Source organism: Barbus barbus (assembly GCF_936440315.1).
Source record: "Barbus barbus genome assembly, chromosome: 34".
In the NCBI taxonomy this organism is placed as follows: domain Eukaryota; kingdom Metazoa; phylum Chordata; class Actinopteri; order Cypriniformes; family Cyprinidae; genus Barbus; species Barbus barbus.
The window spans coordinates 19,939,907-19,966,748 of NC_136762.1; the positions used below are offsets into that span (position 1 = coordinate 19,939,907).

At 39.4% G+C, this 26,842-nt stretch overlaps 2 protein-coding genes across 3 annotated transcripts; one reads left to right on the top strand and one right to left on the bottom strand.

Annotated features, from left to right (window-relative positions):
* Window positions 1-229: 229 nt before the first annotated feature.
* Window positions 230-13,573, bottom strand: LOC306854010 (uncharacterized protein). 2 transcript variants are annotated; one of them, XM_079391781.1, is made up of 4 exons: window positions 13,387-13,573; window positions 11,530-11,643; window positions 1,283-1,325; window positions 230-1,128 (listed from the first exon to the last, which is right to left on the bottom strand). In XM_079391781.1, the coding sequence occupies exons 1-4, from the start codon at window positions 13,438-13,440 to the stop codon at window positions 1,019-1,021; spliced, it is 321 nt and encodes a 106-aa protein (XP_079247907.1). In that variant the 5' UTR covers window positions 13,441-13,573; the 3' UTR covers window positions 230-1,018. The 2 variants fall into 2 exon arrangements, with proteins under 2 accessions (XP_079247907.1, XP_079247908.1); XM_079391782.1 differs by having other exon boundaries at window positions 310-1,128; window positions 11,530-11,616; window positions 13,387-13,553.
* Window positions 13,574-14,630: 1,057 nt separating this feature from the next.
* Window positions 14,631-20,871, top strand: gvin1l2 (GTPase, very large interferon inducible 1-like 2). The gene is made up of 3 exons (XM_079391640.1): window positions 14,631-14,685; window positions 15,632-15,739; window positions 15,925-20,871. The coding sequence occupies exons 2-3, from the start codon at window positions 15,685-15,687 to the stop codon at window positions 20,466-20,468; spliced, it is 4,599 nt and encodes a 1,532-aa protein (XP_079247766.1). The 5' UTR covers window positions 14,631-14,685; window positions 15,632-15,684; the 3' UTR covers window positions 20,469-20,871.
* The last annotated feature ends 5,971 nt before the right edge of the window (window positions 20,872-26,842 follow it).

The window sequence follows — 26,842 nt, forward strand, 5'->3', positions numbered from 1 at the left end:
TGCCAGTGAAGACATGCTCTAGTCATCCATCATCTATCTTCCAAACTGCGTGTATACGGTCTTGAGGTCTATTCCAGTTTCTATTAATAGTCATCCATACATAATAAGGGGGGTTACGGATATAAAATAAAAAAATATATATTAATAAATATTTAATATTAATATTTTTTAATTACTTGCAACTACACATTCAGAACTTCTTTTTTTATATATTTTCATATTCTCTATTCAGGATTTGTAGGCAACTGATTTTTGAGCCTTTCACTAGCACTAGCTCACCAGCAGAGGGAAGAATGACATTACATCTTGGAGCAAGAACATGGGACTTAAATAAAATCTTTATTGAATGTGATTGGACGTTGCCATGGCAGTGAGTGTATAAAAATCACTCAGTTGAAAAATACACACTGCTTTCTGCAGGCTTTCAAATGACAGATGTATTTTTCACATTGCTTTCTACCTAGGCACATATTGCACTTCCTCACCTAGGCACATACCCACGTAGTATGTAGCCTAACATATAAATGTTCCAATGAGAGTATATTCATTGTTACACAATGTGGATTAACCTAAAATAATTATGGGGAGGGGGGTTATTTAACTATATTTTGAGGACACAGTTGTCCTCAGAATTGCGTTATCTAACAAAAACTCAGAGGACACTGAAAAAAAAAATGTGTGGAGTAGATTCATTTAGCTATATATTATTTTGTATGCAGTCTGCATGATTTGTGTACATATCGTCCTCATTTATCATAAAGATCTAAGTGTTTGTGTCTGAAGTTTGTGGCGTCCGTTATCAGCAGATGGTCTGAAATGTTTGTCATTGTGAGAAAATGTGTTTTCATGCAGGTGTCAGCTATCTGTAAATCAGAGTACGTGACTGTGCCGCTCACATGTGTCGTCCTTTAACACTGATGGAGACCAGGTTTGCATGTGGAGAGTTGCTGGGGTTAGAGGGTTCAGAGAGGAGAATATCAGCGTAAAATGGACACTTCAAAAGCTAACAGTTTAGCTTTCATTTGTGGTCTTTCTGCTTCTTTTGCTGGTACTTCCTGTACTGGCTCTGTATTGTAGCCGCTGCCTTGTCGACAGAAGTTTTGGTGTGTCCATTACTGGAAGACGAGTCTGAAAAACATGGAAAGAGAGTGATTAAAACTAGGTAATATTTTGAGAATTAGAGGATTTTTTTTTTTTTGATATTTTTGTTTTTATATATGTAACAATATTTTATTTTACACTTTTTGTTTCAGAATACAATTTCAGAATTGTTCATACTCACGCTTTCTGTAAACTCCTATGCTGTTCCTTCTCTGGCCCTCAAACTGTAACAAAAAAAAAAGTTTTAATTGTTAAAATACTTTGTTTTTAATATGCACAGACAACTATAAATAAGTCATTTGTAGGTTCATTTATCAGAAAAGTGTGGTCATTGTGGTGCTATTAATACATTGTTTTGTTTATATGAGCATCCTGACAAGCATGGCATAGCAACAGTGCTTGAACCAATCATGTGAGTTTGTGGGCGGGGTTATCTATTTTTCAACCAATAGTGGATGGGAGTGGATGGGTTTGAAACCTGTTGCAGTTCCACTTGGTAATGCCATCGCATAGAAACGTCTCGGGTTACGTATGTAACCCTGGTTCCCTGAAGGGAACGAGACGCTGCGTCGAAAAGGATAGCAAAAAAGCACGTGCGGTGGAGCCGGCGTTTGCTTCTAGGAATGAAGCAACCGCTCGCAGGGATACAGGAAGTATGGCCTTGAGACGCAGCGTCTCGTTCCCTTCAGGGAACCAGGGTTACATATGTAACCCGAGACGTTCCCTTCCAGGAACTCGAGCTGCGTCGAAAGCGCTAGGGGAACGAGATGCCCACGCCACCAGACTTCCAAGTACCTGCCCTGTGTGTATCACTAGGAGCACAGCGAGGGGGCGAAAGAACAGAAGAGCCCGGAGTGGCCCTAAGATCAAGTTCATAGAACCGAACAAAGGTGAGGGGCATGGACCAACTCGCAGCATTGTAGATATCCTGCATCGAAACCCCTGCCAGAAAGGCCTTGGAGGCCGCCATACTCCTGGTGGAATGTGCTTTAACCCCCATAGGCGAGGGAAGACCTGAGGATTCATAAGCCAGAGAAATAGTATCCACAATCCACCGACTAAGGGTCTGCTTAGAAGCAGGCACAACCCCGCTTGGCACATACAATTAAGCTTCTGGTCGGGCTCCCCAAAGGGAGGAGGACTGAAGGCCTGCAGCACGACAGGCCGTGGTATAGAAGAAGGGACCTAGGAAATAACCCGCTGAGGGAAGAGAAACGCTTTGGCCAGACCAGGGGCAAAGACGAGATAAGAAGGGGCCATGAAGGGCCTGCAAATCCCCACTCTCTTAAGAGAAGATATCGCCAAAAGGAAGGAAGTCTCAAAGTGAGAATGCGACCAAAAATTTCTTCAATAGGCTCGAATGGAGGTTACAGAGAGCTTCTAAAACCACAGCCAGGTCCCCGTAGGGACACGTCGTACAGGAGGCCTCAGCGCACCGTGGAGGAAACATGTAACCAGGTGGTGTCGACCCACTGTAAGGCCACCGAGAAGGGCGTGGTAGGCCGATAAAGCCGCCACGTAAACCTTCAGGGTGGAGTGAGTTGACCAGAATGGTGCTACCAAAAGTAGGCTAGATAAGTGGTTCTCTATACTGGAGAAAGCACACTTTCTTGGCATTCAGTCTCAACCCCTTCATGTGCGCGAGAACGACATCTCGATGCCGAATCGCCACCTGCTCTGATCGAGCTAGAATCAACCAATCGTTGATGTAAATGTGCGGGGTGAGAGTGCAAGGCCAACGGGAAGAACCTGATATTGGTAAGCTTTGCCCCCAAAAGCAAACCTCAGGGACTTCCCGTGAGAGGGAACGATGGAGACGTGAAATATGTGTCCTTAGATCTATCGTGACAAACCAGTCCTCGGACTTGGCCTGAGACCCGACTGATGTGTAAGCACCATGAACTTCAGTCACATGACTGAGCGGTTCAACTGACGCAGATCTACCATCCTTCCTTGGAACATTGAAGTACCGGCTGTAGAACCCGGACTCTCTTCCGTGAGGAGGGACCACCTTGATGGCCTCCTTCCTCAAGAGAGTGTCTACTTCCTGTTCCATGATCAGAGCCTGCTGGGGGCCCACGCACGTGGGAATCACTCCGTTGAAGGCGGTGGTGGAGCGCCGAACTGAATACAAAGGCCTTTCTCTACAGTACGCAGGACCCAATGTGATCCATTTGGCAGTAGTTTCCACGCTGCCTAAATGGTCTACTAAGGGAACCAGTCTCTCGAGACTGGCCTCTGATGTACTCAGAGCTGCTGGCTCGGTGCCCTGAAGTGGAGGACCGGCAGGAGACGGCCGAACCAGGAGCTCTTCTCAGCTCCGCTACACTTCGGGGCAGAAGAAACTGAGAACATCACTCGCTGGAGCCAGCTGCGCCCTGGAACACTGGCAGGGTTGGCAGACTGGTCTCCCGAGGGCACTGGGGGGAGACGGACACTGTATAATGAGGTGTAACCCGCTCTGCACCAGAGGGATCTGCCCTTGTAAGCCCTGGGCCACGCCCGTAGGGCTTCTTGGCCAAGGACCGCTTAGACTTTAGAACGGTCCGCAGATCCAGCTTAGCCTTAGAGGTCCCCGACCCAGAGCGTTTGCCACCACGGCCCCACCTCGGTGGCACGCGGCGAGGGCTGCTCCCGCCCAGCAGCCCCCTGAGCTAGAGATAGGCGAGGGAGAAACCGCTGAAACGCCGCCGCATGTATACAGGCCTCTTGGTACCTGCCAAACAGGCCAGAAGGCGCAAGTGGGGCGTCCATGAGGAAGACCCTATCTTCTCCTTCATGTCAGATAGGCTCAACCACAGATACCCCTTTTCCACCAAAGCAGTTCCAGGTGCTAATTCAGAGCCAGTGCTATTGCCGGTTCTTAGTTGGTTCGACTGGCGAGCGCTTTAAGAACCGGTTGCTTTTCCACAGCCTAGAGAGCCAATACAGAGCCAGGTCTTACGTCACTGAATACGTTTCATGTTTCGGTTCACTGGCGCGGCACAACAGACTTGTTCGAGGTGCATCAGTGCCACACAGATCAATCGATAGGCACACAACACACTAAAGCACTGCGAGAGCGATCCAAAAACATAAAGAGCTGTCTGCTTTCCAGTCGCTCCCGCAGCAGCCCGATATGCCTCGCACCGAACGGTCCGCGCAGCGCCGATCCATCCCGGATAAGCCTAAACAAACTATAAGCAATGGCGGACGTTGCGTTGCTATTAGGGATGGTAAGATTCACCGATTTGCATCGGTGCATCGGCATAAAAGCTTACGATGCAATGCATCGATTTAAATAAGCGTGCATCGGATACAGTTGGCATTTGTATCGCGATGCATCGTTTCTAACATATCTGCATCGGTAAAAAACGATTTATTCATATATAATTATTATTAGATGCGCTATTCTTTTAATATTTATAAAGCGACCAATATTTTGTTATGTAACTTTTAGATTGATTTCTCCTTTCTGAACTGTTGCGAAAGCGCGTTCTCTCATCACCACTGCAGCTGCTACGTGATTATGACGTATCACAACAACACTACGTAGACCAAGAGGTGTCCTCCTGAGAGTTACCACCTAGAACGGATTAACATGGCAGACTCGGAACTCTTTCTTCCACCAAGTCATTTTAAATCCAGTGTTTGGAAATACTTTTATAAGCGAGATAGAAATCTTGACAAAACTCATGCAATTTGTAAAATATGTCGCGCCGCTATAAAATATACAGGCAGTACGACTAATTTAACAACACACTTGAAGTTACAGAAAATTTCTTTGTTTATCTCTGAGCAGCATTCTTAAATTGTTTCACCTGTTAAATGTTTGAGCTGTTAAAAGTAACTAGAGACAAGACAGGAAAAGAATGTCTGTTTTTATTTAATCTTTTGGTTTTGTAAAAAAAACTAATCGTTTGTTTGTGAAAGAGCCATGTGTAAAAAGTCAGATGGCACTTAAGATACTTTAAGATAAGATTTCTGTCGGAACAAAATAAATAAAAATTAAATGTCTACATATTGAATTGCACAGCCTATTATTTTTCTCCATTGCATCGTATTACACTGAATCACATCGTGTTGAATCGAATCGAAATCGTATCGCACCGCATCGTAATAGCAGTGAATCGTATCGCAACGGTAGCTGCCTATATATTTACATTTTACATTTACATTTATTCATTTAGCTGACGCTTTTATCCAAAGCGACTTACAATTGCTATATATGTCAGAGGTCGCACGCCTCTGGAGCAACTAGGGGTTAAGTGTCTTGCTCAGGGACACATTGGTGTCTCACAGTGGATTCGAACCCAGGTCTCTCACACCAAAGGCATGTGTCTTATCCACTGCGCCATCACCACCCCCATTAAAGATATATATACATTAAAGATATATATCTTTAATGTATCGCATCGTTGGCTATGCATCGAGATGCGTATCGCATCGTCCTCAGTTATGGAGATGCACATCCCTAGTTTCTATTGTTGTTCATGGCTTTGCGAACCTACATCGGCATCCAAACACTGCGAATCAAAGGTGTTAGCGCTTAGCTGCTATTTCAAATATGGCGGTCCAACTTTCTGTTGGTCACGGTAACCCCGCCCTCAGCCCCTGACGCAAGTGGTTCTTCCTTCTAGCCCAGCAATGTTTTGGTGCTACTTACGAACCGCTTTTCCTGGTTCGGAGCTGGTGCTTTGGGTGTCGGAAAAACAAAGAACCGGCTCCGGCTCCGAACCAGCACTGGAACTGCCTTGGTGGAAAAGGGGTAAGACAGCGTTTCCAGGAAGCTCAGAGATCAGTTTATATTTCAATCAAATTGAGCCCCTATCCAGCTCTCTAAGCAGGTACGTAAGCTTGGTGCGCCTGTAACACTATCATGGTGTGCAGACACGCACCAGCCTGACCTGCAGCTGTGAGCCTTCAGAGACAACGCCACGCAAGGGAACAGATAGCTCGCGAGCGTCTGTTCCACTCGGGGCATGCTTCTGATATGAGAATTATGTAATCCTCGGCAACGCGCGCTGCAACAACGAGCTCTCACTCAAAGGGGCAAGAACCGCACACGCGGGCTTCCACAAGCGAGAGCGCTAGATCTGGGGAATGCAGGAGGAGATAGGGCGAACCCGTCTCCAACCCGTTCCAGCGTTTGCCAGATCCATGTTGCCATCCCCGCAATCGGCGGGAAAGCGAGGTGTACAGCGGGAAGAAGCACAATCAGCTCCTTTTTTTTTTTAAGAGCTGACTGCAAGCGCCGTTCTCATTCATAATATGCTTGTGCAAACACAGTTTCATTGACGCGTCAACCTCCACGGAGGAAGACAGGTCTTAGGAAAGGGAAGAAGATAGGGGCTCGCCTGCTTCATTCCACGCTAGTGAAAGCACACACCTCAAATAGAGCCTTCCAGAGAACGGGCAGTCAGCTCCCTCAAGAGCTGAATCTGCGTGCTCTGCTCTCAAGCAGACCACACACAGACTGCGTATCCCCAGCAGTGATATAACGTGTGCAGGGAGGAACACACAGCCCGTAATGCGATCTGCAATCGCCCAAGTGCTTACACATATTGCTGGAGCCTATGCTTAAGGACAAACAACACTAAATAAGACTCACAACACAAATCAACAGACAGAGTAGCGGTTGCTGAATGACAAAAAGCAAACGCCGGCTCCACCGCACGTGCTTTTATGCTTCCCGGTCGGTGACGTCACCCGCCTATGACGTCTCGCCCATCCATTGGACAGATTACACTCTGGTTCAGAGCGCGGTCACGCAGAAGGCATGAATTCTCTCCCGAATAAAAATTATGTACTACTCACCCTCATATTGTTCCAAACCTGAATAAATAACTTACTTTCTGGAACACAAAAGGACACTTTTTGTAAAGACGTTTTATGTCAGTGGTTATTTTCTGTCCCCTTACCTGCCGTCATTGACTTAAAATGGCATATTTGAAGGCATGTAAACTTTATTGTGGGGGGAATGATTTATTCACAATATGATTTACACTCTTAAAAATAAGGTGCTTCAAGATGCCATAGAACCTTTTTGTCTAAATGGTTCCATAAAGAACCTTTAACCTCTGAAGAACCCTTTCTGTTTCTCAAAAGATTCTTTGTGGCAAAAAAAGGCTCTTCAGATTATAAAAAGTTAAGAAAGAGATGGTTCTGTAAAGAAGCTTTGACTGAATGGTTCTTCTATGGCATCGCTGTGAAGAACCTTTTGAAGCATGTTTATTTTTAAGAGTGTATGGTTGGAATATAGTTTGTCTTATGGACCACTTTTGTTTTTCCTTTTTCGTTTTTTCCACTAATAATACAGAAGCTAGAATATTCTGAAAAAAAATTCATTTTTGCGTGAACAATGCTTTTAACGATTCAGAAATTCGCACCATCTCAAAAATGCTTTTACACTTTGCTTTTACGTCACTACTTTGAGGTCCACGAAAGTGTCAGTGCATCCTCGTGTCCTTGAATGCACAAAGGCATCAGCCATGACAGTCTTATCACACGTGTTGCCTCTCTGTCTTTCCTGACAGAATGTGCAAGACATGGCACAGACAGATCACACAGGTGTGAGACATCTCTGCTGGGACATTCCACACATGCCTCTGCAGCGGGTTACTGCACGACTCAGTGTGTTCATGCTGCTGGGGTCATGTCATGGTCATTATGGGCACTCTACTCCGTGCACCAGCAATTATTTTCACTCAAATGAAACATGACTATTTCAGAAGTATTCAATATATTAAGAAATGTGCATGAAAGTGTCTGAGAGTATTTCTTGGATGCTTTTAATTTAATTTAGACCGATTTATCTTCAAAGTACGGTGGCCGTGAGAGCTCAACGCGCTGCAACTTCAGAAAACACATGCAAATAGACAAAACACCAGCAAATCAAGAAAACATCTTCATCATTTTGACAACACATGCGCTGCAAATGCTCACAACACATGCAAATTAATAAACGCTGCAAATGCTCACAACACATGCAAATTGAGAAACGCTGCAAATGCTCACAACACATGCAAATTGAGAAACGCTGCAAATCCTCACAACACATGCAAATTGAGAAACGCTGCAAATCCTCACAACACATGCAAATTGAGAAACGCTGCAAATCCTCACAACACATGCAAATTGAGAAACGCTGCAAATCCTCACAACACATGCAAATTGAGAAACGCTGCAAATGCTCACAACACATGCAAATTGAGAAACGCTGCAAATGCTCACAACACATGCAAATTGAGAAACGCTGCAAATGCTCACAACACATGCAAATTGAGAAACGCTGCAAATCCTCACAACACATGCAAATTGAGAAACGCTGCAAATCCTCACAACACATGCAAATTGAGAAACGCTGCAAATCCTCACAACACATGCAAATTGAGAAACGCTGCAAATGCTCACAACACATGCAAATTGAGAAACGCTGCAAATCCTCACAACACATGCAAATTGAGAAACGCTGCAAATCCTCACAACACATGCAAATGTCCTTTCTTTCATTAGCCTACTAAAAGAGCCTGAATACATTTTTAAATATTATTCTTACTGACATTTTTATTTTGACCTGGTTTTAACAATTAATGAAGCATTGCAAATTTATTTTCATTAACCTTGAAATTATATTTAGTTGAGGATAAGTTAGCCATCTTACATAATAACGTTAATCGTGTTATTTGTCATTATTAATCTAATAATATCCAAAAGACAAAGAAATCATGCAATCAGGGTGTTAAAATAAACAACAACAAAACACTCACCTTTCAGTTCACCAACAACTCAACCAATAGCCACTGCACAATAAGCAAATCCCAGCTGGTCCGTCACTTTTTTTGGGTCCCCTTGAAACATTTCCATTGTGGTCCATGCAGCACGTTTTTGTGAGGATTTGCAGCGTTTCTTAATTTGCATGTGTTGTGAGGATTTGCAGCGTTTCTCAATTTGCATGTGTTGTGAGCATTTGCAGCGTTTCTCAATTTGCATGTGTTGTGAGCATTTGCAGCGTTTCTCATTTGCAGCGCATGTGTTGTCAAAATGATGAAGATGTTTTCTTAATTTGCATGTGTTGTGAGGATTTGCAGCGTTTCTCAATTTGCATGTGTTGTGAGCATTTGCAGCGTTTCTCAATTTGCATGTGTTGTGAGCATTTGCAGCGTTTCTCATTTGCAGCGCATGTGTTGTCAAAATGATGAAGATGTTTTCTTGATTTGCTGGTGTTTTGTCTATTTGCATGTGTTTTCTGAAGTTGCAGCGCATTGAGCTCTCACGGCCACCGTATCAAAGGCACTGTATGATCCGTAAATAAATCTTTAAAAAGGACTATGTGGCCCCTACATAACATTACATTTGATAGGAAACTTTGATATTGAACTGGAGACCAAGTAGTTTCCTTGAAGTCATATTGGATGGCATCTGGTAATGGTAAACACATATATATATATATATATATATATATATATACATTGCCCTCCAAAAGTATTGGAACAGTAAGGCCAATTCATTTGGGATTGACATCAAAAGATGAATATGAGATGAGAGATTAACATTTCAGCTTTTATTTACAGGTATTTTCATCTGGATCTGATACACAACTTAGAAGATAGCACCTTTTGTTTGAACCCATCCAAATGTTTACAGTCTACAGCAAAAATTAAGGAATTGGCCTTACTGTTCCAGTACTTTTGGAGGGCACTGTATATATATTTCTATGAATGGTGCCTTGTCCCTTGTGTGATTAAATTTTTTTAAAAATTATATCTATTTTGATCGACATGCTAAAGCACAAAACCCATACGGACATTAGAACTGACTTCAAGCTAGCAGAAAGAAAACATCCAAAGTGTGTTATTTTATTGTACTTTATCTATTTGCATCTGTAGATTTTAATTGCAATACATATTTTAAAAGCTGTTTTCTCAAATTATAATTATGAGTTCCACTTCAGTAGCTCACTCACACCAAACTTTAGAGTATACATGGCAATAAAACTGTAAAGTTATGTTGTATGTATATATATGTGTGTGTATATATGTTCTATATAATATAACATAATATAACAACATTCTATTCTATTTCTGGCTATAACTTTAATTCTTTTAAATTTTGAATGTGGCTTTTGCCAAGATTAAAATATTAATAATATATTTAAACATATTGGTTGCATATTTGAACATGACATTTCAGAATACGTGTAATGCAAAATAGTTCTCATAATGTACTGTAGTTAATAAACTGAAGGAAATATGGTGATATTTATTAGGGTTTTTTGTTTGTTTGTTTGTTTTTTACCCTGTTTTCCTGTAGTGTCTTGCTTTAACCACAGATTTGTAAATGTATTAAGTGGCAGTGTGAAACAGGCCTGTTGTTTAAGCAGAACCCCAGGAAATCTATACAGACTTCTCTTTTATAGACTGTAATGCATTAAGACAAATCCTTCTCCATTGGATTACAGGCACCTGAGGGATGTCCTGAGAGGGAATATCTGTGCATTGGCCTTGAACGACACCTAGTAATGTCTGACAATAACTCTAAGCTGCGCAACTTCAGAATGATATAACAGGATCCAGCGGCTAGGAATGCAAGGTTATGTTCACATGGAAACTAATAGAAAGAAAGAAACCCCCAAATGAGACCAAAGCATTGAACAAGGGCCACATTATGATTCTCATCTCTTTGTCCACCCACCAGCATTGCCCTCTTTCACCCTCACCTTTAGTCTTTCAAAAAGATATTCTGTAAGTACAGTCTTTTAAATTTAATAACCAGACTATTGCTGCATAACTTTGAGGGTGAATTTCATCAAGAACTGTAGTGGTCATATGTCATCTCACATTGTTGTTGATGATGATTGTTTGTTTAGTTAGTTATTTAAGTAATTAAATTAATTTACTTGTTTGTTTGTTTGTTTGTTTCTTAATTTCTCATTAATCTAAGTAATCTAAAAAATAAATAAATAATAATAATAATAATAATAATTTTCATGACTGCCTGGACTTTTTTTTATTAAAAATAACAATACAAAATAAAAAGCTTAATTAATTAATTTAGTTTTGTTCCAATAAATGATCTCATTACAAAAACATTTATGTAATATGTAAATACTTATATAATTGAAATATATGTGTTTATTTTTTGTGGATTTGCATTAATGAGAATGAGATTTTTTTCACATTACAATAATGATAATTGGGGCATGTGCACACAATTGTCATGCCAATTATTAATTCATGATTAATTCATGATTTGTTTTAACCACATTATTATCATTATACAGAACAAATGAATGATCCTAACTGTAGGCTTCATTTTCATTATGCAGACTTTTTTTTTTATTATTATTATTAAAGGGTGAAACATGACTTCTGTATGTTCCAGGTGAGATTCATCCTTGACGAAAACTTTGGTGTAGTATAACAGTTAATAAATAATGAGGAACTTTACCTCCTCTGAACGACTTCCTTTCCGACTGTGGGAGACATAGTGGACCTGCCATGGCAGCGGCTGAGACACCATGTACGGAAGAGGTTCCTGTTGACGTACCAACCGAACACCCAGCTGGATCAGAACAGACACAACAGAATCAGTGCATGTGTGTGTATGTGCTGGGGTGTGTGTTGCATGTTGCACAGTACGTTGTTATTGATGTGTGTGTATACAGTTTTCCATTTGAGACCACATTTTGCCTCTTTAAGACGATGTCAGGTTTTTGGTTCGACTCATGATGTGTCATGATCTTGCATGCTAATCTGTCATTAGAAAGCTCCATCTTCTCCCCTGTGAATTAAATCAACTCTTGTGGAATAAACATAACATCCGTGTCAAAACTTAAGTGATTTAGTTCCTGCAGTCTCATTTCCATTGTTTATCAAGATTATTAAGGCCCTGAATTGCAATGTCATGCACCCTAATATCTTTATTACTGAGACTCAAGGATGATTAACCAGGCAGACAGAAAATGTGAACTTAAAGACTTTTCATGTAATACATTTCAAAATGTGTATTAGGCTATTAGTAATATTAGTAGTATTAGTAGTAGTATTGAGTTGTGGCAATACGATGGTAGTGTCATGGTACATGGTTCTATATTTTGATACATACCATGGTACTAAATAATTACCATATAATGTACCATGGCATTTAAGGGTGTTTCATCAATTACAGGCACTTTTGTGTCTCAGGAATTATTATTATTATCATTACATTGCATTTACATTTAGTCATTTAGCAGACGCTTTTATCCAAAGCGACTTACAAATGAGGACAATTATTATTATTATTATCACAATCATGTTTCATTTTTTATTATTATTATTTTCATTACATGAACATCCCTGCCACATTATAACTGTCTTTGAAACATTTTACTATGTCTTAATTTTGTCTTGATATTTTTCCCATTATTTAATTTTATTTTTATTTATTTTTTTCCTAATCTTAAAATGTGAATATGCCTCATAAAATATTACATGTCATGATCATCTAAACTAAAAGGAACATAAACATAAGCCGTTTTTAAATATATTTATTTATTTGTTCATTTTTTCTTTCGGTCACTCATTTGCTTAATTTGATTTATTTATTGATATTTTATTTTACAAAAAGCATGACTGACCCTCATTTGTGACATCATTTCCACTTCAGCCAGCAACTGAGGGAAATGTACAGTAATGCTCCTGTGATGCATGAATGCTGGACATTTACATAATTTGCTGGTGAGAGAAACACCCCTAAAAGTTACCTTAAAGAATATATTTCTACAAAACGTTCAGCACCTCGTTTTTAATCTTAAACATTAATGAAAATTCAAATTTTGTCTAAAGCTATTTTACATGGGGTGGTGATGGCGCAGTGGATAAGACACATGCCTTTGGTGTGAGAGACCCGGGCACGAATCCACTGTGAGACACCAATGTGTCCCTGAGCAAGACACTTAACCCCTAGTTGCTCCAGAGGCGTGCGACCTCTGACATATATAGCAATTGTAAGTCGCTTTGGATAAAAGCGTCAGCTAAATGAATAAATGTAAATAAATGTATGTTCTCTCTCATTTCCAAGTATAGTCAGTGAGAAAAGGAAATATTTAATTAAGAAAATAAATAATAATGATAATTGTGATATTGCCCTGTGTGTTATACTGAGTCCTCTCATCATTTTTGTCTATCTAGCATTTTTGTCATAGCTCATAATTTCTGGCATATGAAACTATGAAAATAATTTCAGTCAACTGAACCGGGTTTGGCCGGTTTGTTGACGATTGGGGACAAATGCACAAAGATATAATCTATTGAGTTGCCTTACCTGTTCAGCCACTCTCACCATCATATACATGGCTGTTAGCATTGTAACCAGCATTTTGAAAGTCTGCTCACTGCCTTTCTCTGTGTTTTTCTTCAGGTAGACCCGTCCAGAACACGTCAACCGTGGTTATACTCCGAGAAGTCAAGGATCTAGAGCTGCACCTTTCTGTTCAGCCAGACACACGGCTAAATCATTTAAAGAGCTTTGCGTTACAGAAATAGGAGGCATGTAATCTTTTCCTATGCGCACATGAGCGTTTATCCCTCTGGGTAGAGCTTTCACCTCATCCTGAGCCATACATTACACTTAACTTGAATTACTTGAACTTCACTCAAAGGAACAGTAAGGAACCACTTAAAACATTCTAGTAACATCATTGCAAAGTGATAAAAACAAAGGCAAGCACTAGTTTACACATGAAACATATACTATAGTATATACATTCATTTACACTTTTATATATTATAGTGTTCAACATTTCAATGTAAGTTATTAATGAATAAATATAATATTTGAATGAGAATATTTTATTTGTTAAAATTAGATTTCAATGTTTTTGCATTACCTGACAAAACCGTTTGCAAGACACTTGGGTTGAGTTCCCGGATATCTTATGTTTGCTTCCAAAAACATTGAAATATTGTTTTAAAATCTGTTTAAAATTATTTAAAAAGTACATGAATGTTCAGAATCTCTTCTCAACTAATCAGACTTTAATCAGTCAGCAACTGTATAGATAGCAGAAGGTGTGATATAATGAATCAATCATGTTCGAAACCACAACAGCAAAATCTTTCTCTAAACACCATAAATGCATTAAAAATGGAGAGCAATAATTACATTTTATTGTTTTTAAAATTTAGTGCTTGCCTGTGCAAAACCAAATGTTTAACATAAGTTAACAAGCTTTTTTGTTAAATGTTTTTCTTGAAAAATCTATTAATAATAATAAATGATTTTTCTATTTATTATTTTTTTAATATATATAAATTACAGTTGATTTGACATTTTGCTGACTAAATGATATTTATTATAGAAGTGTGTTAAATTATCACATTGCATAATACTGTGTAGGACATATTTGGTACTTTTTCTGCTGCATGGGGGTTATTGTTTTCTGAGTACGTGACAAAGAACTACATGTGCATAGACACCTAATGAACGGGGTGGGGTAAATTCCAAAAAAGCAGATTGTATCACTGTCAAGGTTCATATAAAAGCTTAAAAGTCATACCAGTCATGTCAGTTTCATGTCATGACAGCACAGCACACAGCGTAAGAAGGCATCATAAATTTTGGGTAAGCTTACTTGCTTATTTATTCGTTTGTTTGTTTAACTGCAAAGTGAGATGATATGGCAATATGTCAGTGTAAACAATGATACTGATAACTACATATTTTTTATAAAACCATTAGCAAAGTTTAGTTTTTCAGTGATTGTAATAAAGGAAAAATTGCATAGGTATAATAGTATAGATGTGTTCTTTACATTTGATTTGAACTGAATGGGTTTTAGCTGATGTGTGGTTTTGGATCTATGTTTAATGAATTATTCATAGTGACTGCCTAATCCTTGCAGAGGAATACAAAAGCATTGATTTTAATGAGAAATTAGCTTTACATCTTTGTGGCTTGTGAAAAGCATACTTATAATCCTCAGGAAAGATGGAAGATGCATGTTAAGTAGTTGCTGATGAATGTATTTTGCTGAAAAATACATAAAATGCTGGTTGCATTGACAGTTATATAGTCAAATGATAAAAGAAAACCCCAGCAATGTGATTTTTATATACAGAACACACTTATACACACTATTAGACATCCAACCAATAAGGCTGCAACACTGTCAGAAAGTAATTAGCCCAGTACAATTACCATAATTTGTCCCCCTAAGGCAAAGTGTCAACAGTTTTGAATTGTGTTCCTCAGATGGATGCAGTTTAGGAAAAGTTGGATATGATTTATCCTCTGTCAAGGATGTTAACATCTAATTTGCAAATACCTATCTGTCCTAAAAAGCAGATTTATGAATCTATTATTAAGTGGTGTCTGGATGAACTCTCAAGTTGTTGCTGCATGAAAATTAGATTAAGTTGACATTTGAGTTGAATTTGACAAAATATAATGTAATCCAAGCTAAAACTTGCATTTTGTATTTGCATGTTGTATATATTGTGTACTTGTATTCATTCATTCATTACATTACATTAACATAACATAACATTATGTTGTTTTTGGCCGGCAGGTCAATGTGATCCTTCGAATTGTAACTGACAATAAAATAAACATTCTAAAACAATGTCTCTACATCGGAAGACTGTCCCCGACCCAGGGCCCCTTACTACTCAGATAGGTAAGAGTTACCGATCAGATTTCAGTTTTCATCATCCCATTATTAAACATTTATTTCCAAGCTCTTTAGAAACATCATGGATAACATTATATTTTTCATAATTATTGCAAGATTATTATAAGATTAGAAAAAAAGTGATATTACTATAACACTGAATTTATTCACCAAATATGTTTCTCCTCTAGTGTCTGAAATTGACAGGGACAAGCATATTTTACTGCACATGCTGGACCTGCACAGGGAAAAGGTGGCACCTCTGGACCTTACAACAATGCAATATGTAAGCACTCCAAGCACTGAAGATGACCTTCCACAGGACCCAACAGAGCTCTTAAATGCATTCCTCCGGCGGCTCTGGCTATGTAATCCCCAAGCTCGGAGCACATGCTGCAAGGTACCAGTAGGAGTTTACGGTTTGGATATGGATGAGAATTCACAATGCGCTATCAATCCTTTAGACCTGGTTGCTGTGATCTACATGACAACAAATAGTTTCCTTCAGCAAGAGATCACCCAGCGAATGTTGCAGTGCAACTTTGCAGTGCCTCTGTATCTTCCCCCTATTCACCCAGAAAAGAAGGGAAACATCCTCCTGTGTCCATTTAGAGGTGTTCTCGGTCAGTGGAAGTCACCTTCTGAGGGACCCATCATGAAGAACATGGCCGATTCCAGGATGCCATTTCTCTCCACAGTGAGACTAGGTTCCTGCAACGTCTCGAAATCTCGAGTACTCAACCGTGTTCTCGGGGGTCCACATGAGCAGAATGGCTGCTTCATAAACTGTGGAATGGAGGGAGGGCAGCTGCCTCGAGTTCTCTCTGATGGTCTGGTGGAGGTTTGTTGGAACCTGCATTCAGAAGATCATCATAACAACATCTTTTCTCGTCCTGTGCTAGTAGCTAATCTTCGTGGAGATGCAGCTAACTGCGAAAAACAGATGAGCCTTCTGTGTTACACATCTGCTGTCCTCATAGTTTTCTGTGGAAGCTTTGGTGCCAAGGAACGAGACCTACTTGCCTCATGGAGGGACAATACAAGCCACATGATTATAATCGACTGCTCAACATCAGTAGACGATGGACAAGAGCATCAAAATGAGAAAATTAAACAAAGGCTGATAAAGGATTTAGAACTTCCTGATGGAACAATGCTTAATGTCTGTGAAGGTGATGAGGAAGAAATTGCTGAGAACTTAAGAGATGTTCTGGATCGCTTTATTCCATTCCTGCACACCACAAACCTTGTAGGTACAGCCGGTATGGCCAATGACCTCTACATTAATGTTGATGAAGATGAGCTCTGTCGAATGGCATTCAGTGAAGTTGAAGAAGTCCTCAGTGGAATTGAAGATGGAGTGGCTAGCTATTTGGAGAATCAGCTGCCCCTGCAAGGTACAGTATGGAAACAGTTGTGTCAGCTGGAGAAAGAAGAGGCACGTCACCAACAGCATACATCCCAGAGCTTAACCGGGGAGAAGGAAAACCTTATAAAACAATTGCTTGATTATAAACTAACAACAGCCATGAGAGCCTTTACTGCAGCTCTTTGTTCATTTGACACAACCAAGCGGGCATTCTTTCTTTCTTGGATGAGAGTGAAACTTGAAGTTATGCAGTTGGATAACCTGTCCCATCAAAGGGAAGCGGATGAGGAACAAATGCAAGAACCTTGCATTGGACTTGAACATTTCCTTCGAGAGATGGGACTGGTCTACGAAAGATACTTCCGTGGGCCAAACAGCGACTTGTACGACATGTTTCGCTTACCATATTTAGGGGCTGAACTACTCTTTTATGGAGTTCCCCTTGAACTCTATGATGGGGATGCCTCAGTATTTCCCATGAACTGGGTATACAGCGTTCTTTACGAGGTACACAAGCAGCTGCCAAAGTTCAGTCGCATGAGAGTTCTGACAATCCTAGGTTTCCACAAGTCCAAGAATGCAGAGATCTTATCTGCCTTGTTTGGCGTCAACTTCCCAAAGTGGGGTAGAAGGCATATCAAAGGGGCATACATGCTTCTACTCAGCCTGCCAGACAACTTCAGAATGGAGATGGACTGTGAATTTCTCTTGTTGATTAGCACAGAAGGTTTGAATGCCCAAACAGAAAGAAGCCTTGTGCATGCCAGTGAACTGGCTACCTTTGTCAGTGGACTGAGTGACATTACACTAATAAATCTACCAGATGAGGATCAGAACGAAACAAGAAGCAACCTTCAGATTGCTGTCAATGCTATTCTCTGCACACAAAATTTGGAGAGAAAGACAACCTTCCAGGTTGCTTCAGAGGGAGCAGGAATGGATGGAAAAATTATGAGTTTTGTAATTGATGTACTGACCACTGGACAGCTCACAAATGAATCTCAAAGAGAAAAAAATCCCTCAAGTGAGACAAGAGTTATAGGCAGCAGCTCTGTGACTTCACAAAGTGATCAAATCTACAGTGATGCAATTCTAAGGCTAAAGAAAAGACTGCTGACTATGTTCCATGAAAAGGCAATGAATGGCCAGCCAACCTGCTTGGGTGCATTTATGGAGCATATGTTAAGTCTGTGGGAGACAGTTAAAAATGGAAATTTTGCCATAAAGTTCGGAGAAATGGCCACAGCTGATGCCATCTTTGGCCTCTGCAGAAAACTCGTACAGGGAGAGAAGCAGCTCAATGATCAACTGGATCTTTGGGTTGAAGCATTGGACAATCACATAACAGAGTTGAAAGAATCGGCATCCCAAAATGGAGAACACATTGATTCAGATAGGCTACTCAGAATCTTGAGAGAAGAAGCAGCTACCCAAATCAATACAGAGAAAGACCATATTAAGGCAAATCTTTGGGACTACCTCAGGCAGGAGGATATTGATATTGGCCTAGTGGAAAATTACAAAGTAAGCCTTCACAAAAAAGTGGACAACATTCAAGAGCAAATGACATATGATGTTGCCCAGAAACTTGAGTCTGCTACCATTCGTCATGACATGAGAGTTAAGCTACACGCCTTATTGACATCTCTTGAAGCAGCTCTGGAGGTGAGGTTGCGTTCACTCTTGCAGACCTCCAAGAACAATAACTGTGTGATTGAGGACAAGGAGCTTGAACGTGATTTTGTTAGTGTTTGGGAAAGTATCCCATCCAACATGAACGACCCCCCCTTAGAGACACAAGAAATCTTTACAAGGATGGTGGAGCAGCTAAAGAAAAACCTAAGTAATCGTGGTCTAAAAAAGCAAAACATAAGACTGCGAGATGCAAACCAGCTCAATGGCTTTAAAGTAAAGACTGCCCATTTTGCTTTGAGTAGTAAGATGAAGAAAACACTGAAGTACAATAAAGATGTTGCACAAAGATTCACCAATAATTTGATTGAAGACTGTGACAGAAGAGTCTCAGATAAAGTGTACCACAAAGAGGGCTACTCAGATAGCTACATGAGAGAGTTGCTTGCAATTGTGGACAAGGGTCTAGAAGTTTTAAAAGGTAAGCCATTCGTGATGAGTCCCAAATTTGAAGTGGAAATCAAAGGATATGTCTGTGGCAAAGCAGCAGAATCCTTTCAAGAGGTGCAGAAGTCGTTCATAAGGGAAAGGGAAATAAAAGAGAGATTCTTAAATGAGACCAGGGAGAGGTACATGTTGAATTTCATAAATCAGTTCAGAAAAAGAGACCAGTGTCGAAAAGCTGCTCAATCTTTCACCAATCAGTGCCTCAAGCCAACAGTCGAAGACTTCGTTTATAACAGCTTGGAAAGACAGATATTTAATGATATGCTCAAGAGCAAAAATGCACAACTTTATAGCTCACCAAAGAAGTTCCACTACAGTCTTCTTAAAGAAATGCTGATAAAGGACAGCTTTGAGGATTTCCATGAGTACCTTCAGTCCCATGAGAGCTTCTGCCGGAAGAGTATTGAGAACTTTATCAGAGTTCATCTGTCAGGTTCTGTTCTGATCGAAGATCGCAGGGAACAGCGAATGCACCAAATCTTTGATTGGGTGAAGAGGTGCATTAATCAGGCATCTGAATCTAGTAGTGGAGCAAAGACCAATGTTAGACAACTACTTGAGGAAGTTTGTGCCAGCCTGGAGAGTCTAGGAAAAATCACTATGCCAATTCAAATCTTGAAGAAACCTTTATTTGACATAAGTATGCCTCGTGAGCATTTCTTTGCAAACCTAGAGGAATCAGCCTATGAGTTATCCTCATCAATTGCTCAGGAATTTATGGAGAATGAGGATGTCATTGAAGTCCCTGATGACCTCCCTGATAAACTTCAGGATATGCTATATGAAAGAGTCAAGGGGTGCGATAAACGCTGCCCTTTCTGCAAAGCTCCATGTGACCTGGAAGAAACAGAACATCAAGTGCACGAAGCGGTGGTGCATCGCCCCAAAGGTCTAGTGTGTTATACCAATGCCAACTCTACCACCCTGTCTCACAACACCTGCTCTGCAGATATTGTAGGACAAAACCAATTTCAAAACAGAGATACAGCTGGCCGGTCTCTGCCCTTTAAGGAGTACCAATCCATCTACCCAGACTGGAAAATTTACCCAGAAGATCCTAGGAATAATGGGGCTGCAGTCTATTGGAGATACGTGTTCATGAGGTACAACAGTAGATTTGCTCAAAAATATCAGTGTGCACCTGCAAAATTACCCGAAGCATGGGGAAATATCACTCAGAGGGAGGCACTACAGAGTTTGAGGGAGGCCTTTCAAATTACAGAGTGATAATGTCCTGCACCAGCTTTATTATGTGCATGTCTGTTTTTCTGATGATTTCCCTTCAGCTGATAAAACAGTTTACTAACACAGAGCTTCCACACTATTACAGAACTCTAAATAAAATCGACAGAAGGTCACATTTTGATTCATCACTTATATTCCAGTTGATGAAAGAATTGATTAACTCTTTCCTGTAATAATGTGGTTTAAATACAGACTGATATATTTACTTATTTGCATCTTAAATATTAAATGTAAAAATCTAAACATAATTCCGTAATACTCACTGTAAACAATGTTCTTTGATGCTCTACCAATAAGATGTATGCCAATATAGCACTGCTACTCTATTGTCATTATGAATGTTCCAATGTCTTCTTTACAAATAAACAAATAAAAACTTAATTTCAAAAATATTTAATTAAAAACTACCTTAAATTTTTTTTAGAGTGTATAATTAATGCTTACAAAATGCATACAGACTGTACAGTAAATTCCAAATTTTTTGAAAACCTAATTTCCACTGGAAGAGGAGAAAGTAGTAAGGGAGACCGGGCAGTTGTGGTATGGAGTGGAGAATTTTAGTTCAATTTGGTTATGTTATTGAATGGGTGTGTTAAAGGGAATGCTACACTCTAAAACATGCTGGGTTAAATACAACCAAAAACTGACCACAGAGGTTGGGTTAAACATTTAACCCAACCACTGGGTCTAAACAACCCAATCGCTGGGTTAGTCCATATTTTACCCAGCACTGGGTTGTATTTAACCCAGCATTTTTTAGAGTGTATGCTTGTACTGAGAAGTATCTCATGCAACCCCAGTGCTAGTACACACTCTCTCCTATGGAAAATTTACTGTATCCATTTCACCTAACCTGTATATCTTTGGATTGTGGGGGACACCCATACCAACACGAGGAGAACATGCGAACTCCATTCAGAAAGCCTCCCTGCCTCAGCCACTCAAACCAGGAATCTTCTTGCTGTGAAGTAACAGTACTGTCAGATGTCATTACTACAACACTGGAGGAAGAAAAAGTAATCTACATGCAGCAGGGGCTAGATTTTAATACATATATATTTAACACTTTATACTGACTTGTTTGAAAATAATGCTATTCTCAAATCATAATAAATGAATGCATGACTACATATAATGTTCAATCCAGCAAGTGGGGAAGTCGTGGCCTAATGGTTAGAGAGTTGGACTCGTAACCTAAAGGTTGTGAGTTTGAGTCTCAGGTCCGGCAGGGATTGTAGGTGGGGGAGTGGATGTACAGCGCTCTCCACCCTCAATACCATGACTGAGGTTCCCTTGAGCATAGGGCTGTAGTACTCGAGTCCGGACTCGAGATGTTTTTCTGTCATCTCGGACTTGTCTTGGACTCCTTGGTATTTGGACTTGTCTCGGACTTGGTCATTGGACACGCCAAATGTTCTAGTTGGTCTCGACCGAGTCCAGCTACATGTGCTTTTTTTCTCTTTCAAAACAAAACCATTAATCTGGCTCGCTTGTTTGGAAAATGGGTAATGTAATTGGTTTAATTTACAATCCATCTAGAACGGGCATTGCCATTGGTCGCCTGGTAAATGCACGGCTGCGTCATATGCCTGGCTCTGAGTGCGGGCTGCGCAGAGGCATAATTAATTTTTATTTTGGCCACAGACACAATGTCGGCAAGGTGCATAATACAGTTTGGTTTTACAAAGTTCGTTGGAGTTTTCCCTCTCTTCCACCTGATTTCCTTTGCTTTTATATAGCTTATAAATGCCTGTGCGCATTTTACTTTCACTTTCAATAGTGCAATTCCGAGTCAATTGCTTATAGATAACTTACAACAACTAATTTTCAGCAATAAACATGGGACTTTTATTAACAAAACGAATACACCATATATGCTATAAGCCTAATATAAAATAACAAACTTACAAATGTTTAAAAGTAAAAAAAAACAAACAAAAAAAAAAACGCTGTGGAATCAAATGAATAAGAAACAGAATGAATAAGAGCAAAATGAATAAAGCCTGGAGGATCAAACACCTTGATGCAAAATAAAATAAATAAATTACACAAAATTTAAATAAAGTAAAAATAAGCAAACACTGGGGCTATGGCTGGGCGATTTTTCAGATTTTATGGATTCATTTGATCGAATTTAATGTTTTGCCACAAATGTATTTTTTATAAATCGAGGAATAGAAATATTACCAAACGCTAGAATTAGACACTTTGACAATAACAGTAAAGAGAGAAGAACGATCCAACCGCATGTCAGCGCACATGATTAACCGCTCTCTTGTGATGCTCTCTATGCCATTCACACAGAATCTGCTTTTGTGTTGATAAAGATGCGACGCGGGCAGTGGAATAGGAAAGAATGCAAGAAGATTGGCGTTAAACATGTTTTAATAACTAGAGCGCCGCGTTTTTAGAAAGCCGTTTCATGCACGAGACACTGCAAGAGACGCGAGCGCAACAGTCAAACGCGTCCATGTTTACACAGAAAAACAATGGAAAAGCAGCGTAATCAAATACAAAACATGTGAAGAACTACTACTGTATGTCTGATATTTTATGTTTGCATCAGGTTGACAGGCTGAAAACTGCTGGTCATTGTTTTTACAGAGCATTTATAGTTAATAATAGCACTCCTTCAGTCATTTTGAAGTTGAATTACTTGAGAATTTTTAAAGCATTTTTCTTGTATTATTTCTGAACATATAATATGCATAAGAAAAGTTTGTACAAGATGTAGTTGTAGTTCATGCATCTTTTCTGCAAAGATATTTAGTGATTTGTTTAACATTTACATCATGATGACAACTTCATGTCTGTGGTGCACTTAGAATAGAATTTTCTTTAACTAGAGGTGTAATAAAAAAAGTAGCTTGAATCATGTTGTAGTTATATTTTCAAGTTGACTAGTTAAAATTGTACAAAATCTAGAATTGGTCAAATATTAGATGAAAATCAATTAATTTTTTTTGCCACATCGTCCAGCCTAGAAACAAATAAAAAACCTTCCAATTTTTAATTTCCTTAATTTTTCAATCTTTACTTGTCTGTTCTCTAACTGAACTAAATTATTTTTATTCCTACTATTAAAAATGGCCTCAGTTTAACGCCTGTAATTCTGTCTATATCTCCCTATCCCCGGGGGATATATTATATAGCACCTATATTATATGACCTAAGGTAAACAGCAAACAAATGCATGCGCGGCCACACAAAGACACACAGAGCTGAAGGTGTTTATATGCTACACAGCCTTGCTTGGGAGGGTTACATTGTACTATGGTTTCTTTAGGACAGGGGTCTTAAATATTGGTCCTGCAGGGCTGGTGTCCTGCAGAATTCAGCTCCAACCCTTATCAAACACACCTGAAACAGCTAATCTAAGCGTACTAGAAACTTTCAGGCAGGTGTGTTGAGGCAAGTTGGAGCTCTGCAGGACACCGGCCCTCCAGGACTGAGTTTGGACACCCTGCTTTAGAACAAGTTCAAGAATGGGAACATGTTGATTTATTTTTTAGACTTATGTTGCTTGTTCTTTGTAATATTTTCTATTGGCAGCCCAGAATGTGATTGTTACACTTTAATAAAAATGCTGAAAACGTGAAGTTGCACTTCAGTTTATGTGACTTTAGTGAAATTGCTAAACCTAAAGTAAATAAAATAGCCTAATTTGATCCTACAGTGTTGCTGCACATGCTTTTAGATCATTACAAATAATAATGCAAAATGATTATCTTAGAATAGAAGATATGCTGTCTCTCGTGTCACATAAATTATCAATAGTTAAGTATGTGGTTTTGAAGAAGATGCTTTTATTTTATTTCTCTGTTTTGAATGTCTCATTTGGACTTGGACTTGACTTGGACTCAAACTTCTTGGACTTGGACTTGACTTGGACTCGATAGTCCTGGTCTTGGACTCGACAAAGGTGGACTTGACTACAGCCCTACTTGAGCAAGGCACCGAACCCCCAACTGCTCCCCGGGTGCCGCAGCATAAATGGCTGCCCACTGTGTCTGTGTGTGTGTGTTCACTGCTGTGTGTGTGCACTTAGGATGGTTTAATTGCAGAGCACAAATTCTGAGTATGGCTCACCATACTTGGTCACATGTCAAGTCACTTTCATAATGACATTTCCAAACTTGTCACTCTTGCACTTCTCATTTACATCAAATTTTGGGAAAACCCTGTTCTGTGGCGCAAGAATGAGCTTTCAAGTAAAATGGAACTTTTTAAAGAAAACCACAGAGATGCTTTTAGTCTCTGTTGGTGCTGTTTCAACTCCTATGGACCATGTGGATAAACATTATGATGCAATGAGACTAAGCGACAGAAACGTTCGCATGAAAAGCTACTCGTATTTTGGTATAAATTATTAAGCAATTTTTTATTTACAGAGCTCTATAGTAAATGTAATTAAGTTCAATATTCTTAGATCATAGACTTCCATTGGATGTTTCCAAATGTTGGTTCTTCTCAACCTGACCTGAAGCCCTAATTTGTAGGAGCAAGTGGATTAAATGATGGTTAAATATATTAAGATGAAAGAAAACTGAAGCAAATGCAAAGCTAATGAGATGAAAAGTTAAGGAACTTTATATAGAATGGATGTCTAGATTACACGGACTATTAGAATGGGATTTTGAAATTGAGTTTTTGAAATTGTTTTTTTTTTGTTTGTTTGTTTCTTTCATTCTTTCTTTTCTTTAGAGAAAAGTTTACAGAAATGTTCCTCTAATTTTCCTCTTACTTTTGAGTAATGGCCAAAGCATAACCATCTAACCGATTAAAACTTTGTCAGCAGTTGAGTAGCTTCACCACCAGAGGTCAGAATAATCATGTATTATTCATAGCGCGTTAACACACGCACACACTTAACTACATAATAGTACATACTCTGTTATGCAATACGGGTTTTCTATGCGTTTAATATTTGCATTCTTTATATATATATGAATGAATGAATGAATGAATGATGCATTTATATAGCACTTTTGTGTATTGCTGTACACCCAAAGCGCTTTACAATCATGTTGGGGGGGGGGTCTCTCCTCAACCACCACCAGTGTGCAGCGTCCACTTGGATATGCCCCAAGAATGCGCTTTTAGCCCAAATTAAACCTTTTAATAAAGATTCAGCACACAACTTTTAGGACTTTTAGAGTCTGTTCGTGTTGCTTACTCTTACGTGGAGCATCTGCAATAACATCAACAGTGTACCTGACGCATTACGAAGCTAAGAGACGACTTAACTAGATCATTTCAGATCAGTTCAACTGTTTGTGATCGCAATGCATAGGTAAGCAGTAGAACGAGATTGCTTTCAAATTAATGTATTCATACACAGTGCCCTCCATAAGTATTGGAACAGTAAAGACAAAATTGCTCTGTTGGCTGTGGAGTCAAGACATTTACAAATATGATTAAAAGATGAATATGAGACAAAACTACAGAATGTCACATTTTATTATTGGGTGATTCAACACATACTGTACATGTTTTACCAAATAAAAAGAACAGCACTTTTAGAGTTCATCCCACTCATTGATGTGAGCAGAAGTATTGGGACAGCTGAACATAACCCTTGTCAAAAAATCCTAATTTTACTAACAAATAGTATTTGCAGTTTGCTTAAAGTCACCCTGATGTAGACATTGTTCATTGTATGTTGCAAATCCTGCAGTAACATTGTAAACAACATGGGAGGTGATTTGTGCAGCACAGCATTAGTGCCAAAACATTTCTAAGGCACTGATAATTGATTGATGACACACACACACACACACACACACACACACACACACGTACAGTATGTAGCAGTTCCACTAAACCAGTTCTAGACTCGGGGAAAGAATTGGGGAGGAAGATATAAAACTTATACCAGGAGACCAGAAGTTGAATATAAAAAATAACACTTTACTGTACCAACAATAATAATAATAATAATAGCAAATACAATCACACCACAACACAGAGCAATAAAACATCAAACAGTCAGTAGAATTTGATATCGTAAATCAGTTTAATTTTCCTTTGAGGTGCATAATACTGTATTGTGTGTAATGTAAAAAGAGAGAGAGAGAAAAAAAACATCCAATTCAGTTAATGGAAAACCGGGAAAAAGTATGAAAAATACTGTATCCAATATATTTCAAAGCAATCACTAATGCTCTGTCAATTGACCATATGCAACGATTACTTCCTGGTTTTAGATAAGCCAGCTCAGTCATTTCCAGTCAATTGTACTGTGCTGTAAGAGGCGCGCTCTTTGCTTATTTTCTGTACAAAATCCATTCACAATTTGAAGAAAATTTTTGTTTATCTAAGAGAACTAAACGTCCACGTATACCATTTCAGGAATG